The 18,232-nt window shown below is 32.8% G+C and overlaps 1 protein-coding gene across 1 annotated transcript in view; it reads left to right on the top strand.

The window, feature by feature from the left end:
• LOC107437308 (ankyrin repeat domain-containing protein 31) overlaps nt 1-16,983 on the top strand; it is a 26,093-nt gene extending 9,110 nt beyond the window's left edge. Inside the window, exons 5-15 of the mRNA XM_016049285.4 lie at nt 404-459; nt 2,620-2,719; nt 2,809-2,864; nt 3,670-3,763; nt 3,876-3,936; nt 4,280-5,463; nt 6,970-7,091; nt 7,901-7,970; nt 9,904-9,980; nt 14,607-14,798; nt 16,738-16,983. Of these exons, the coding sequence (XP_015904771.3) occupies nt 404-459; nt 2,620-2,719; nt 2,809-2,864; nt 3,670-3,763; nt 3,876-3,936; nt 4,280-5,463; nt 6,970-7,091; nt 7,901-7,970; nt 9,904-9,980; nt 14,607-14,798; nt 16,738-16,819 (2,094 nt within the window). The 3' untranslated portion in view covers nt 16,820-16,983. The remainder of the gene's footprint in view (nt 1-403; nt 460-2,619; nt 2,720-2,808; nt 2,865-3,669; nt 3,764-3,875; nt 3,937-4,279; nt 5,464-6,969; nt 7,092-7,900; nt 7,971-9,903; nt 9,981-14,606; nt 14,799-16,737) is intronic.
• The last annotated feature ends 1,249 nt before the right edge of the window (nt 16,984-18,232 follow it).

Below are 18,232 nucleotides of genomic sequence, written 5' to 3'. Positions count from 1 at the left end.
CATTGAAAATAATCTACAAGAAACGATTTCAAATCGCGAAGGTGCGAAAACGAACATGTGATATAACGATATAAGGTCTCAAAAGTGATTCTGATTCTACCGCTCATCAGTCAAGGCCGTCTCAACATAACGAAACAATATCGTCTTCCACAGCGCGAGTTGGCATCGGAACGTAAGAGAAAGTCCTTGCGTGTATCGCTATATCGTTATATCGTCTTCTTCACTCGACGGCTTAAATCAGATTTCTGATGCATCGCTTGGAATGAAAGTTGCTGTATCGGTTTGCCGATATAGGCGTTAAATCGATATGTCGCGATATATCGATTTATAGCCCAGTCCTAATTATGATATTAATTAACTTAAATCAACATAAAATGCAATAAGAATTTTCGCTTTTTTTCAGGTTTCCCGTAAAAACAAGACTTTTACTCTAGGAAATCAAAAGCAACGTATTTCTTGGTAAGTGATTGAATGAGTGTTTGTTTAGACTAGAAGTTCCACGCCTTTCTGTCTGTGACACGAAATCTGAAATAAAGTAAGACACTATTCTGAAACGAGCATTATTTTACGGTTTCTATAAGTTTTAAAAAAACTTAATAACAAAGAGGAGGTGATAATCTAAATCATCTTTGACTACCACTAAATGTTATTTGTTGTTATTAATGCCTGTTGCCATTACCAGCAAGTTTGCTCTGGGAAACCAAGGGATTTTAAGCGATCAGAGGGAGATTTTCTTGTTTTTCAGAGGCGCCCCATCTATGACTAAGAATACGACTTCAGCCACACACACGTCACAGCCCGATTTACAGGGAGGACCCAATCATACTTTATTCATTCATCCACAGATTGTAACTTTGATTTGAATAATTAATCTCCAATTCAGTATTACCAGAGGTATTGATTTGTTATGGGAACTTGGAGGAATTAGTGACCCCGACATATTTAACGTTCACCAGTCACCATTTAATGCACGGTGGTTCGTAAGCCTACGGGATTCGAACGTATGGACATGAGCCTAACTTCCTACCAACCAGGGTATTGCGGTCAATGTTATATTATAATGTATTCGTATGAAAGCGTTGTCTTGCCAGACCCTACAATGCTCAAGCAGTATCTTTAAATTGGATCAGTCGTTAAAGAGACTGTCGTTGTAAGGGACTGAGGTTCGATCCTCGGTGGTGGCTTAAAGCCCACCAATCGATGGGTGCCATCTTGTTTGGGAAGTAAAGATAGCTTGAGCGCAATTTTGACCAAATTGCCATAGCTGTTGGTGACGAAATAGTGGAGTCCTACATACTATGATTCCTCTATCATACAACAGGCTGTTTCGAGGAAGCTTTATTTATTTATTTATTTATTTATTTATTTATTAAAAAAAGCTTTCTAATAACATTAATATGAATTTAATACACCTGTAGAATTTTTCTAAGAACTGAGTTTTCCGAGTACTTATTAAATATCGACATCCTTACTAACGTAAATTTACTACCCTTCTACCGTGTATTTATTAGATATTCATCATGTCAATGATGAATATCTAACCACTGCATGTACTGTGTAGTGGTCAGGGAGCAGACCTCACATCAGAAACGTCCTGGGTTTGAATCCCGGACAAAGTATGGATGTTCATATCATTCTCTGTACTATCTGTCCTTACTGTGGGAGAAACGTTGGTCCATCTAATAGGGTGCCTCTGAAAGTGTGGCCATCACATCTGCCCTTCTAATACCTAAATGACGAATGTCAATCGGGTGGGCGTTGAAAAAAAAACGAACAATGAAAACGACCTCAGCCACGCATACATCGCAGTCCATTTTATTGAGAGGACCCAATAATACTCCATTTATTCATCTACCGATCGTAAGTTTGACCTTAACCAGAGAACGATCAATATCCTATCCGGTACCCCTAGATGAATTTTATTTTATATTTTACATCCATCGTTGAACAGTCGACCCAATTTTGGGTTTACGACTACTGATATTCAACTTTGCAGCCTTGTAATTTTGAACCAATCCAGAAGACAAGGAAACTCCTGGATCAGTACTCCCAGAGGTATGATTTGGTATGGGAACATGGAGGACTAAGTGACTCGACAGATTCACCATTTACTACACGGGGAGTCTTCGATCGGCAGGGATCGAACCCACAAACTCTTGGACATGGGCCCAATGCCCTACCAACCAGGCTATACCGGCCTACCCCCTAGAGGAATTGATTTGTTATAGGATCTTGGAGGATTTCGTGACCCCAACAGATTTAACAAGCACCAGTCACCATTTAATGCACGGAGATTCTTCGGCCGGCGGGATTCGCACTCACGTTTCTCACGAACACGAGTCCAACGTCCTACCAGCCAGGCTTTCCCGACCATATAATGTTTGTTCTCTTAGCAATGAATTTGCAATGATTTCGCACTCTAATTTTTTTTCTTTCCCTTAAATTTGTGCATATTGAGCAATTTAACTGCGAGGTAATCATGCTAGTAGCGTGGTATTTAATTTGATGACAAATTCATTCAAGATAATTATGATTTTTTTTCATTTTTTTTGGAAAGTCTCAATTTGAGAAGGCAGCTTTAAATGTGTATTTTTAATGATATTCATTATTACTACGCAGCAATGCTTATGAAGATGATAACCCGAGGGATACCAACAAGTTACGGATATTTGAAGTTCAGAAATTAGTGGAGTCAGTAGCCCAAGAACTTATAAATTTAGTAAGATTCATATTTTAAAGTTGATTTTATTGAAAACCTATGTCTCTTAACTTTTTACAATTGATATTATTTTTATATTTTTTTTTCAGTTTTCATCAACCACTGATCATAACACTTCAACATTATATAGTTACAAATTAGGAAAGTAAGTAAACATTTTACATAAAATAAACACACATCTTTGCGTTCATAGAAACGGAAAATACAAAGATATGTGTTAAACTGTATTATTTTCCCGGTATACACATATTATCCGATATTTATATTTTTCCTAATATACCCCGATTTGGTATTGTTGTAATTCGATTATAGTCAATAATAATAACTAAAAAAATTACCATCATCGTCATCCTGAATGACTCGACAGCCCAGGGTGGGCCTTGGCCTTCTCAGGAAGTTTTTTCTAGGCTAACCTTTTTCCTGCTAGCGTTTTCCAGTTTCTAGTTAAGACCAAAAGGTCTTTTTCATGCCATCTATCCACCTCAAATTCAACCTGCCTCTTTTTCGTGTGCCAACTGGTCTGGCATTGAAAACTCTTTTTTGGTACGGTCGTCATTCATTCTGATAACATGGCCTGGCCATTTTATTCTTTATCATTTAATGAAGTTAATAATTCCAGGTTCATTATATGTGTGATAAAGCTCTAAATTTGTTCTTCTAAACCAAGCACCATTTTTTTGAATTCCTCCAAAAATACTTCTCAAGATCTTTCTCTCAAAGGTATCCGAAATTTATAATTATTAATAACAATCGATAATTATTAAATAAAGTAAAGTACTCCCGCAACAATGTGGGGCTCATGGACGTTGAGGCTATACAATTTTGGGACTTAATTAACAATTTATTAACATTATGTAATTAGATGATTTGGTCGCTTGCACCACAGCCCGTAGACATGTAAATTTTAAATTTATTTTGTCACAATGTATTATGATTTTCTTTTATTAAAGATTCTACATAGAAGGAGCTAAAAAGCAACAGAAGCTTGCTAGGTGCACAAGTACAGCATGCTTGTTTCGAAACAAAGAAAACATCTTAAAAAATGTAAGATTGAACTTTTACATCGATTTCTTTATATGCAATGTTTCTGAACGATTTAAGATGTCTTGTGAACGATGAAAATAACATAAAATGCAACAGTATAATTTTATTTCAGGACTATAATCGGAAAACGAAAAGGAGAATTTCGAATTTAAGAACGCATCGTAATAATCAAGGTGAGTAAAGTTATAAGGCATTCAATGTTTTTAAGTTTTCTTTTCTTACTATAAATGGGGTAAATCTAGAATAAATGGCCATAGTTTTTCAAATAGAATACTAAGAGATACAAAACATGTTTATACATATTTTAAACTCTCATACATGTACTCAACATAGTCTAAGCAAAAAATAAAAGAGCAAAAGCTGTTCCGGAGGTTGGCGAGTGGAAGCGAGCAGGGGTTGATAGATCCCTAACAATTATTAAAATGACTTTAAATTATAATTAAAAAATAAAGATTAAATGTAATTTTATTCAAATACTTTTAATAATAATAATAATTAATTTCATTTAATTTTTAGGTCGTTCCTTTCAAATTAATACTTTTAAACGAAAACGATCAGCTAGAGAGACATCTTATCGAATTTCCAATGCCCCGAAAAAGTCTCACCCAGTTAAACTTAAAAATTCGAAACAATTTTTCAAGCGATGCTTAGTAGAAGCTGCGACTCAAACGAATTCTTGGAGAGGAGTTTCGAACGAATTTGAAAAAGAAACTGACGATGAATCGTTCGAACTTGAAGATAGCAGCACCTTAGATTCAGACATATACTGTAAGAGCGACACATTGAATGATGCGAGCATGATAACTGAAGAAATAGCCTCGGAATTCGTTGTTGCTACACCAAGGCATACAAGTAGAAGATCTTCCAGAAAGCCCAGTGCTTCAAAATCACCTGATATTGGACATCGCGTTGTGCAATTCCTGAATAAAAAAGCTAAAGAAGCGCCAGAAAATAAACAGCCAATCCCCGCGAAGCAAGTATCCGTTAGCATCTCGAAATCGAAATCACATAAAATGAGCGAAGAGAAGTCAAAGAATATTGCCACAGTTTCAAATAGTGCACATCAAAATTCTAACTCAAAATCAAACGTAGGTGCAAGTCCAACCGCAACTAAATTATCACCTGTGAATGCAAGAAATGTGTTGAGTGCAAAAAGTATTGCAAAATATGTTGCAAACAGTGCTAAAACCTCTAAGACAAACATTTCAAGCAAATCTCCAACACCATCCGTGGTTTTTCACCCACCAGAAGATAAACCTCAAGAAATATCTAAATCAAAATCTCAAAACAACAAGGTACAGGAATCTACGCAGCATGTAGAAACTGTTGAAAAGCACGAAGAGGTTAATCCTGATGTTCCAGAAAAATCAACGATTGAAAGATCTAAAGTTCCATTGCAGGCACTGCATAGTTTTCCAACAAGCAGCGAGAACGAAACGACAATAATTCCAATGGATTCTCTCTCGTCATCAAGTGAAAGTTTGGCGAGCAGTTTTAAAGAAAATGACAACACATCGCCGGAGTACAGTAGTCACTGGACAGAAGAGGAATTATCATCAGATACAGAGTCTGAATTGGATATGGACAACAGTTTTAGAGAGAAATTTCGAGCTTACAAAGAATCTCTGTTAGAAGAAGACGATGGTATTGTTGCTTCTTGCGAAGACGAAATGTCTCATACTGGATCCCTACGCAAAGAGGTAAATTAGATTGTTTCTAATTTTTAAAAAATACTGAGCAAAATACGTAACAATTATAAAATAAGCTTTTGTTTTAATAATCAGATTTTCATGAGCTAACATGACAAAGGTGTTCAAAAAATAAGCAAATTAATCAGGGCAGACGAAATTTGAAGATAAGAAAAAGTATTTTCTCAGCTTACAGATTATTTTTTCCTTTCATTTTGATAGTTTTGGATTTTTTGCTTACAAAAATAGGGATAAAAATTATAGTTCCCAACAGCTTAGTAAGGAGTAAGATTGAGTTCCTTAAGGTTAATTTATTATTTTTTTAGTTATTTCTATATACACCTAATTACCAGAATCAATAACTTTTACACTCAAAAACTCAACTCATTTATCCGAATATAATCCCTTATTCAAACTTTTATTGCAATTAGTTAACTGACCCCTTAACGATATCCATTCCATTGTATTTATTTTGCACTTCTATTAGATCCTTCGTTCACCAATCTTATCTTGCCATTGATTTTGAGTAATGATTAAAAGAGTTAAGAACCCACGACCTAAAAAAAAATTTTTGCTTACATAAAAACTCTCCCAAGTCGAACTCAGGAAATTAATGATCTTTATTGGCGATCGAAATGGGCTGCAGGTATATTGTTGTAAGCAGAAACAAAGTTCTCCATATACGTCTAAGCTGAAGTTTTTAGAGGAATAGTTAAAAAAGTTGTCAACTACGTCATAAAAGGTTTGTGATATATTTTATTTTAAATTGAAAAAACTGATCTACTTATAANGAGGATCAAAATTGAGATGGCATGTCTTCGGATCATCCTCCGGGATGTTTCCCAGACCGTCGCCAATAGCCCATTGTGCAGCTCTAGTGCGACGTAAATTAACAACAACAACAACAACAACATCAGCATAATTATAATGCTTCTTTATCTTGATTGACTCCACAGCCCTTTGAAGACCAAGACCTTCTTTAAAATATTTTTCTATTCTGCTCTCCTCGCTCCCAGAGCTTTTAAATTTTTAATGATGCTGTCAACCCATCTTACTAGGGACCGTTCTCACTGCACGAGAAGATTTCGTTAATGCGAATGAGAACTTGATTGGTGAAATAAATTTATCCACGGAAAACTCGCCAATCTGGCTCTCATTCGCGCGTGCGATTTTTTTCGTTCACAGTGGGTATCGCCCTGCCTCTGATTTGGCCCCCAAATGGTTTAAAATTAAAAATTGTGGATCTTAAAAAGATTAAGGTTACTCGATAGATGTGTATTCAATAAATTTGTTGCGGTTTACATTGATGTGGTTAAAGAACTAAATTACAGAAGCTGTAAAAAAAAAATCCCAAATCAACTATCCTGCGAGTAAGCATGCATGCCGTTCTGTCAATTACATTTGACATATTTCTAATTTCATTATGTATTTAACTTACATTTTCTTCGAGAATAAGAAATCAGAAATAGCCCAAAATATATTGTAAGTAATAAAAAAAATATGTAATTTATCTTCCAGATGTTTTCGAATGAAAGCAGAGAAGAAAACTTGAGTGACTACAACGGGCTTTTACGAACTTTAGAAACAGATGATTTTCAAACCTTCCAAAATATGATAAATCAAAATAAAAACCTTCTAAGGTAAGTTATAAAAATAATATTTGACAACCTACTTTTTGGCATAACGCGTAAGTTGTTCCATTTTTTTCTAATGATTTCAAATAGAAATTAAGGTGATCGTACATTTTATATATGTTTGCATACATGAAATATAGTTTTTATATATGAGAGAAATATACAAATGTCTTATAGATACTGTACACCTAAACATCTCTCGATCGTATTTAAGTATAATTCTGTCGCAGCTTCGTATGTTTTGTTAGTGATTGCTTAGCTTACTTTATTTACGTCGCACAAGAGCTGCGCAATGGACTATTGGCGAAGGTCAGAGAAGCATCCCTGAGAATGATTCGAAGACATGCCATCACAATTGTGTGAGACCACATGCTCAATTTAAGCATAGAGCTGAAGGGAAAGCAATTTTTTTTTACAGATTCCTCCACCCATGGTACAGCTCAGCGACTGACCTCAGGACTTTCAATTCCACTGATTTTGCAAGCACGTTTATCGCATGTATTCCGTGAGTCTTAGCATAGTCGGGGATCAAATCCCAGCTCTTCTGGACCGAAGTCCGATTCCCTACCCACTGGGAAGTGGTCAATTTTTCAACCACGACAAATTAGTGGATGCAAAGTAGGCACACCTGTCTTCTCTTTGTTCCATAGCAAAATGATTAATAAGATAACTGTTCTTTTAATTAGGTTAAACTGTCTCTTCTTTTGTTTCTGAACGAAATTAAAAGGATGCTAATTATCAATTCTTAACCTATCAAAGATGTCTGTGCTTATAAAGTTTTGAATTTCGAAATAATTCTTTAATTTTTTTTCCAGTTTTGCAAATAAAGATGGTTACAATTTACTTCATTTATCAGCGTCGAAAGGACTTCAAGATTTTCTGTTGGTAAACAAGATATTTTATTTGACAGATAATATCCTAACTTTATCATTAAATAAATTTTGTAGTAAAATAAACATTTTAAAAACCACGTTTTTTTGAAGACTTAAATGGAGAGGTATTGTAAATTTAAAAATGAAAAAAAGGAAGAGCACATCGTTTTCGAAAGGCGTGAAGGAAATTTTGGAAGTGAAAGAATTCAATTACAAAATAGATCGTCTGAAAAAAATATAAAATTGCTTATCTTTATTTAGTCTAAAAAACAGTTGTTTCTTCTTTCTAATTTTGCACTTTTATACTAAATTTATGTTAAAAATTGGCTAAAAATTTAATTTTAAATTTTTTTAAAACCAATTTTGCTGGTACCATTTAATAAACAATTGTAGCTCATTATTTCATCATGAAAAGAATACTAGTTCAAATTTAAACACTCTGGATAATCGAAAAGTAGTAAAAAAAATTATTGCTTTAAAAAAAAAATGTTTCTTAACTAAATATTTCTATTTCCAAACTAAACTCTCAGAATTCAACAAAATTTTGAAAGAGTTCAAAATTTAAAAAATATTTTCTTCTATTTTCAAAGAGAAGTGGTAACTAATAATAGAAAACATACTATACTGCGACTACTAATGTTCAAATCCGTAGCCTTGTAATTTTGAACCTAATCCAGAAGACAAGGGAACTCCTGGATCGAGTATTGGGATAAATATGCTTTCGTGGAAGACTTTTTGATGGAGCTAACCCGCATTTGTGTTACATGGAGAGGAAGATCACGAGAACCTCCCACAGTTAGTCTGACGGCAAGGGGACTCTAACCCATGATCCATCTTCCTCTGAGGATATTTCTCGTCAGCACTGTGGTCGGTGCACGCCGGATCCGACTGGGATTCGAACGCGATTCGCCTCATTGTAAGGAGAACGCTCTATCCCCTGAGCCATCGCGGCTCTAATACGAGATATAATACTAGAGTACCGTATTGAGATCACGTCCGTGTGATATTGAGCAGCTAGGATAAGGAAGGTTTGCTTCATATGTGATATCGTTGGGTGAGACGGGAAAATTGTTGATCACGTATATGTGATTAGCCTTGACTGTATACGCGATTACGGGCACAAAGGGGTTACGTAACAAAATCGGACACAAAAAGGTACTTTCTCTGAAAAAACATGCTTTATTTTTGACTGATTTGGATACCAGATCCTCAAATTGTGGAAGGGGCATCCGAAATCTGGAAGTGTTCTGGAAGTGAAATTCGGCTTCTTGATGTTAATTTCACATTTTGCGTATTATGACGTCACAAATTAGTCATATTTTTAAATTTTTATACCTCAAAAACTATTTGACAGATTTCCTGCACACTTTGGTTTTTGTCATTTAAAATTACGCAGATTAAATTCGTGCAGATAAACTTTACAACTTGATTTTTTTTGACAAGTAAATTAGCATTAAAATATTATTAAATAATTATAAAAAAAAGTGTTTGGGGACAGTATTGTTAAACAAACAATTATTAAAACTGAATGCACAAACTTTTTGTTATGTTCCATTCGTTTCACAGATATAGCGAAATAAGCAAAATTGGAAATTTAATATTAAGGGGCTCAAACTTTCGATTGCTCTCCCCTCTCAACTATTGGAACCATATTTTCCAGATTGCAGCTGCCCTCCATATTTTGATGGTCAAGAATTCAAAAAATCCGTTGAAAAAAAGGTATGTTTATCCATGGAAAATGCGTTTTTGTGTCTTAAAATTCATTAATACTGAGTAAAAATCGCATTATTATATCAAAAGTTATTAAAGTGATCTACTTTTTTTTACATTTGTTCATCATATGAATAATTAAATTCGGTTTATAAATAGTATCTATTGGAGGTTGAATTTATTTTGAATCTTACTCTTTATGATTAAAACATTTTAATTCGTTATTCTAATTTCAGTTCCTTTTAAATGTTGGTATTCCAGTGGGAGGTGCGACCAAAAAAGGTTTCACAGCGTTGCATTTAGCGATTTTTAAGTAAGTTTTGTGAATGTAATTTTTTTTATTGCGCAGTTATTTACTTAGCACAATCTTTTACTTAACAAATGGCCATTAAGTAAGTTTTATGATTGTATTTATTCTTCTTGCGCAATCATTTACTAAACACAATCTTTTTCCTAACACAATGGCCATTTTTAAGTAAGTTTTATGGTATTCATTCATATTGCGCAATCATTTACTTAACACAATCTTTAAAACAATCTCTTACTTAACACAATGGCAATTTTAAGTAAGTTCTATGAATGTATATATTTTTATTGCACAATCATTTACTCAACACAATCTTTTACTTGACACCATGGAAATTTTTAAATAAGTTTTCTAAATGTAATAAGTTTTATAAATCTTAAAAATTATTTACTTAATACAATCATTTACTTAACAAAATAGCCATTTTTAAGTAAGTTTTATGAATGTATTCATTCTTATTGCACAATCATTTACTTAACACAATCTTTTACTTAACACAGTGACCATTAAGTAAGTTTTATGATTGTATTCATCCTTTTTGCACAATCAATTACTTTACACGATCATGTAGTACTTAGGAATCCTCTGTTTTCGTAGAAGAGTTCAACGGGTTTCAAGAGTTAGGAAGTTTTTTTTAACCAGTTACGTTTTTCGAAACCTGAAACCGAAAAATTCTTTATTTTAACACCACTTTTTTCAACTTAGTAGTGTAAGGCCATTACTTCTCATACAAGTCACTCTTTTAGAAATAAAAAAAAACTGATTGCCTATTACAGTAGTTCCCGAATGGTGTTCTCAGGAGAAGTGGAAAGGTCCAAGTGGTTCCAATCGTTAGGAAGTTTTTTTTAACCAGTTATAATTTTCGAAATTTGAGATAATTTTTATACTTAATTAATAATCCATTATTTATTTAATTTTTTCCGATATTCTTAGGATTTTGTTTAATTAAAATGCCTGTGAAGAAAGAAATTTCAAAACAATATTTTTTCTAATAATAGTAAACTGAATGAATTATGAAAGGGATATATGCATTTATGGAAAAGTTGAGTAGTATTTCACATCGAATAAAATAACCGATTTCAACAAGGAAGAAGTATGTTTCTCTGGTTACCATTTTCAGCATTTATTTTCCTCCTTTTTAGTTTTAATTTTAATGAAAACCATAGTTTAGCTCATTCATTTTTAGTTTATAAATGAACTAAAATCAAAATAAGAACTAGACTGCATGCCGATCCAAACCAGTGAATCCAACTGCCTGGCATAAAACCCTATTTTAAGACTAATATTGATAAAGAGATTTGATAAAAAAATTTTATTCTTCATCCATTCACTAATTATTTTGAAAATAATTATTTTATTTTTATTTCATAACCGACGTTGAACCCAAATTTGAGTTTGCAACTACCAATGTTCAATTCCGCAACCTTGTAATTTTGAGCCTAATAAAGAAGACAAATGAACTCCTGGATCAGGTATTGGGAGAAATTTGCCTTCGTGGAGGACTTTTTTTGATGGAACTAACCCGCATTTACGTTACATGGAGAGGAAAACCACGAAAACCTCCCACGGTTAGCTTGAACGCAAGGGGTATCTCTAACCAATGATATGTCTACGGCTGAAAATATTTTACGACAGCACTGTGGTAAGTGCGAGCTGGGTGTGGAATTCTTATCGACGAGCCATCGCTGGGATTCGAACCCTGTTCATATCATTGAGAACCATCACGGCTCTTCAAAATATTTAATAAAATTTTGATCATTACATATTTTATGTATAGTAAATATGCTTACGATTTCCAGTGAAATTTATTTCTAAATCTCGGGACTCTGCCAAAAGGAGGTCGATCATTTAGGGTTCAACAGCCAAAAAAAAAAAAAAAGGGGGGGGNACAAAGAAAAATATAGACATAAGAAAAAAAAAAAAAGGGGGGGGGGGAACCGCAGACCAATCAGTTAGTATTCAAAACAAAGTTTATCTAATAATGAGCATCATATTATGAAACTTGCATCGAATATATAGGGATTCAAAAAGTGATGATTAATAAAAATATGCAATCTGACAAAGGACAATCTCGTTTTTTTTTTCAATAAAAGATTTTCGATCTGAAAATATTCACTATAGATACTGATATTGCATGATACTATTTTTGAATACATTTATAATTAGAGAAACTGAATAATAACTAATTTAATTTGTAACTATGTTAAACTTTTCTGGAGCATGTTTCATTATTGGAATTAATACCACTAAATAAATAAATAAATTGTTATAGTAACAATAGTAACAATTTCTTCTCTTTCGCTATTACCATTATGTTAAGAGCTAAAGGCTATTATTATTTCAAAGTCTTAAATTCTCGGAATAGAAATTTTACAAGCAAAAAAAATCTCTTTTAGTTTCATATATTATATTTGATACAATTTTTTACTATTTTCATAGCCTGTATGAACGGATACAAAACCACAGTAACGATAAAAGGACAATCATTTCGAAACAAAAATATTTTTCAAAATACTATATTTTAATCTATATAATTGGATAGATGATTTCCGGAATGTTTTTTGCCGTTTGTTAAAGGAAAAAGAATCCCGAAATCACGTTTCATTTTGTTCTTAATACCACAGTTGTTGCAAGAAATATTATCAAGTTCAACATGCTTTTAAGTAAAATATTAATTATATTTTTTTTTCTGTTATAAATTAAATTACAAAACGGTTAATAATCACATGTATTTAAGTTTTGACACTTCAAAAACAAAATAAATTACTTTAAAAAAAAAAAAACTGATCTGATACAGTATTTATCATAAACTTAAAAACGAGTTTTCGTTACTTTTTTTACCAAAAAGAAGCATACCTTTTTCATCTATGCGTGTTAAAAAAAAAACACCTTACCTTTTACTGAGTTACGTGTAATTAAAAATGCCCCTTAAACTACAAATTTTTTGAAAAGTAAAATAATAATCCCTATGTCTCAAAATTATTTGCAACCTTTGAATATTTTGCACTGATAATTGAAACTGATGATTTCGTTGGAACATTTCTCAAAGATTTTAAGGTGCTATGCTATCAATCATCAAACTTACCACGCATTCCCTCCTTAAATCTGTATTAAATTATAATCAGTACAGAGATGCCACAAGCGATTAAAAACGTAAAAAGTGGTAAAAACTCAATTCATTTTAATTTATGTATTATCTCTTTAACTATTCAACCGTAATTACCACTATGCCTTACATTTCAAATGATTTATATTTAAAGCAAAAACATTATTCAAATGCATTTTCAATCGTAAAATGAAGGGGGGAAAATGCAATAATCCTTTTTTAATGAAATTTTGCATTTTTAGTTGCCGGCGTCGAATCTGTCAGTCAGTATCAGTTAAAAAAATCCAAGGTTCGCAAGACCTTAAGGCCTGGTTTCTTAGGACAGGACGCCGTCAGCTGGAAATCAGCGCTAACCTCTGATTGGTCCATTTGTGAGTTTGATAGTATACGTCATCGAACGCTCATCTTGAACTACAATTGCCGTCCAACTCAACTGCAGTTGGATTACAACGTGACGTTAACCACAGAAGCAATGGCGGACAACATCCAACAGCACATTGAAATCAGCCAAGATTTTGATTTTGACATTAAACATAGCTTCTTCATTAAACATAGCACTCTTCATTTAGCTCAGCTATAATGTGTTTTTTCTTGGACAAAGTCATTATTTGTTCTCTAAAACACTGGTCGACAATAACAAAATCAATACAAATTCAAAATAAATATTTGTTTACGTTATTAACGCATGCGCAATGAGAGATAATGTCTGCGTTGGACCGACTGCTCACGCTGAGCTAACAAAAAAGTATTTTTTTGGCGTCAGCTCTACGTCAACTTTCCGCTGACGCCCAGATAAGGCGCTAGTTCTAAGAAACCAGGCCTTGAGCTAACAAACCAGTATTTTGTTGGCGTCAGCGGGACGTTGACGTCCCGCTGACGCCCAGAAAAGGCGCTTGTCCTAAGAAACCAGACCTTAAGTCTCACCCCATTCTGTAAGGACTCTTCCAAACCAGTTCACGGTTCTTTTTTGCAGACACTGTATCCGGAATACATTGCTTTGTTTAAGTATTCAAACAATGAATTCAAATAAAAGTTGGAAAATATGCATGTTCAATAAATTACCAATTGATTTTGTAAGTTTTAAATTTGATTCAAATCTTTAAATCTACTAAAACTATCTAAACGACCAATTTTTTTAAAAATCTACTAAACCGCATCAGAAGTTATTTATGACTCCACATGCTTAAAAGTAGCAACTAATTTGGGACAAAATTTTCATCTTAAATGTTGCAACTAATTTGGGACGGAGGGAGTGCTATCTTTTTTTTTAAACTTCGTTCACAAATACAATTTAAAGCAAAGATTGCATGATTTTTTTTAAAAGTGTAAAATGCTGACAAAAAAAATTTCTGGACAGATAAGTCTAAAGAATGTTTTTCTTTCTTTGCAGACACTGTATCCAAAATACCTTAATTTGTTTACGTTTTCAAACTATGAATTCAAATTAAATTAGTTCGAAAATATATATATATTCAAGAGATTAACAATTGTTTTTGTAACATTTAAATTTGTTTTAAATCTTACAGTGGTCACTCAAGATGCTGTAATGTCTTGCTTCAGAGCGGAGCTCAACTGATTAACGAAAATGGCAAATTCGACAAGAGAATTTTTTCAATAAACGGGAAAATACCCGATCCGATGAAAGCATTGCTACAACAGTACGATGAAAATCTTAACAAAGTACAAAAGCTTTGCGACATCTTCAGGCGCATCGGAAGGTAAATATATTTTGCATTACAAATATATTTTGTAATAACAAAGTAAATGTATTTTGCATTAACAGAGAAGTGCTTCCAAATAAATTAGTTTCTTATGATAATTTTCAGAAGCTATACAGTGTATTTTAATCATCACCAAGCTTAATTAAGAACAATTGTAATAAACAAAATTAAAAAAATATCCACTAGGTGTTCGGGAGTAAAACTAATTCTTGCGTAGTGTTACGGTTTCCCGCTAGCTCTAACGTTAACCATGGGTGAACTTTACAATGCATGCGTGAAAATTTTCCAGAAATCGCAGATTCGCTAAATAGGAAAAAAAGAAGAAGGAAAAAAGTCAACGTTATGGTTTGCAAAAGACAAACGTTGTGCAAAATCTCTAAATTGAAATGGGGGGAAAACATTATCAAAATCTGACTGACCTTTATTGACTTCGATCACAAAAAGGTCAAAGAAATTAAAAACATCAAAACCTGTTTAATGTTTGAAGGAAATGGAATGCGAATTTTTAGGAAAGATTTTGTAAAGCATTATGTTTTCCCCTAACTTTAACAATATCCCTAGCTTCGCAGCACGCACGTGAAACTTTCCCAACAAATCGAGTATCATTATAAGGGATGGAAAATTAGGTTAGAATTACGATTAACGTATTACAAACGGTTTGCGAAATCTCTCTATTTGAAAACGTTTCTCTTGCGTTATTTAAAATTAAATAGTAGTAGTAGGTACACGAGAAAGCTAATTCGTTTTTTTTTTTTTTTTTTTTTTTTTTTTTTTTTTTTTTTTTTNTTTTTTTTTTTTTTTTTTTAAGGCTACCACTTTGACATTTTAAAAGCAAGCATAATAAAGAATTTACGAAAGTATAAAAGCATCGTTATGTTATTCAATTTATCCATTATTTTTAAAAATTTTCAGATCCGTAGAAATCATATTAATAAAATTTTTACTTATGCAAATTTAAAAAAAAGAAAAATTACCGTCATTTTGGTCAAAATTTGGTAAAAAAAGTTACTTAACATATATAGGGTTGATCTGGGAAACTGGAAATTATGTCGCTACGTGTTGTTGTTGTCGCATGCCATTACGGCAACTGGGGTTAGCTTCTTCTTTTTTCAATGGCGGCATCTATGGTCGCAAATTCGGCTTCTACCACACACATACATCTCCACCCGTTTATAGGGAGGACGCATTCATGCATCCATTCATTCATGCTCAGCTCGTAATTTTAACCTGAAACAGAGAAAAATAAGTCTCCAATTCAGTATCCCCAGAGGTATGATTTGTTATGTGAACATGGGTGACTTTGTGACCCGACAGATTTACCGTGCATAAGTCACCATTTACAATACGGAGAGTCTTCGGCTGGTAAAGATCGAACTCACGACCTTTTGCAGATGGACCCAACGCTCTACCAACTAGGCTATCTTGGATGATGTAACGTAATTCACACAAATAAATATTGAGGCCGTGATAGCTATGGGGGTAGAGCGTTCTCCGGGTGATAATCCCAGCGATGATTGGTCGATACGAATTCTAAAATTAAATTCCGATTTTAAAAAATTAGATCACGAATGCTTTTCGCTTTCACGAAACTGCGTCTTTTCTCCACATTGACGTTTTGCGCCATTTTCAAAATAAGCGTAGACAAGCGCGTGCTTTAGATAAGCTAAACTTGGCTTAACAGTCAAGAATAACAGCTGAAAACTCACAACAGTTATAAAAATAGCATATTATTCGTAAAAAAGCATAATTTCATAATACGACGGAGCCTTTGAAAAACAGCCTTAACAGATTTAAACTGACTCAGAACTTTTTAAAATACTAAACTATGGGAGATATTTTTCCAAAAAGTTTTTAGATTTATATGGATATATATTGGCACATATTTTATTTTGTATGTCATGCCCTAAAACCTTATATTTGATTATTTATGTTTTAGCAAAAAGAAGAAGACGTCGAAAGCTATACCCCAAACGATATTGTCAGCCTTAGCAGATCTTACCTTCGATGAAGATGAATGATTTTCAAAAATTAATAGCTTTACGAATTAATGCTATACAATTCGAAAAGGAACTTCGAAACAGTGATAGATAAGGCCTATGATATGCTGAAAATTACTTTATTATCATCTCTGTAATTTCAAATCTAAATGATGCCACGCTTTACTTAATAAACAATTTGATCTCCTGAACTTTTCTGTTTTTCAATTAATCGATTAACCACTATACGGAGAAAAAAGAAGGATTTTTTTTAATATACAAAATATACTGATTACTACACAAACGTTACAAAACCGCAGAAGTTTTCCTTCACGGAGACACTTTAGTTTTACCGTAAGAAAATTTGTTACTTTCATTTGTAAATATACTATAATTAAGATATTGTCGATATTATTTCGTTATTAAAAATTACATGGGCCTTCACCGCTGTTTTGGGTGTTTAACTTAACGTTATATTCAGTTTTGAGGAGTAAAAACTAAAAGAAATAAAAATTAAAAATACGTAGACGTGTTAAAAAATGTACAGGGAGTACGATAGAATGAAAAAAATTAACATTTAATAACAAGCTAGAGAGTTATTGCTAAACTTGTAGTAGAAAGAGTCATGTTTATCATGTAAAAGACTATGCTAAACTAATAGTAAAAAATACTATGTGGTCCGCTTTTCAGGTCACGTCCATAGAGTTGAAATTTGAACTTCATAAAGGATTATTTAAATTAATAAACTCAACTCAAGTTTTTTTTCTTCGAAATTGCGATTCGATCGAAAGGTATTGGACTTTCATGTGCCTTCTTCCTCACCTTTTTGCCTGACGATTCATTTTGCTTTCTTGCTCAAAAACTATAAGGTTAAGGAATTTGAAATTGAGAATATGAGTAGAAAAATGCACAAGCAGTATGATGGAATAAAAAAAATAAAGTTTAGATTATTAGTTTGTGAATTATAAACTCTTACACTATAGAGTTGACAAAGTAAAACAAACTTATTTACACAGAAGCCTTGAATTAATAAACAACAACGTGCTAATTTGGTAGGTCTTTATTCTTGATTAGTGAAGTGTAATTCAGAGTTTGTCCTCCAGAAAACAGAACTAATTTCTACACTTTAGACATTAATGTACCATTGAAGTTGTGCAACATTTAACTTTCAGTAAATATTTATTATTTTTTATAATTTTATCTAATAATAGACAAAAATAATTTGAATTTAAAAGTATACAATTTTTTACCTTATTTTAAAGAATGCAATTTTAAATGGCAAAATACGAAATTTGAGCGAAAAGCAATTCCTGAGAAATTGAATTTTGAAAATACGACTTCCTTGAAATTCGATTTCCGTTCAAATTTTGTATTTTGCCGTTTAAAATTGCCTTATTTAAAATTATGCAAAAAATTGTATACTTTACAATTCAAATTATTTTCGACTATTATTAA

This window comes from Parasteatoda tepidariorum, chromosome 8 (genome assembly GCF_043381705.1).
Source record: "Parasteatoda tepidariorum isolate YZ-2023 chromosome 8, CAS_Ptep_4.0, whole genome shotgun sequence".
NCBI lineage: Eukaryota > Metazoa > Arthropoda > Arachnida > Araneae > Theridiidae > Parasteatoda > Parasteatoda tepidariorum.
This window is presented reverse-complemented; position numbering and strand designations above follow the sequence as displayed.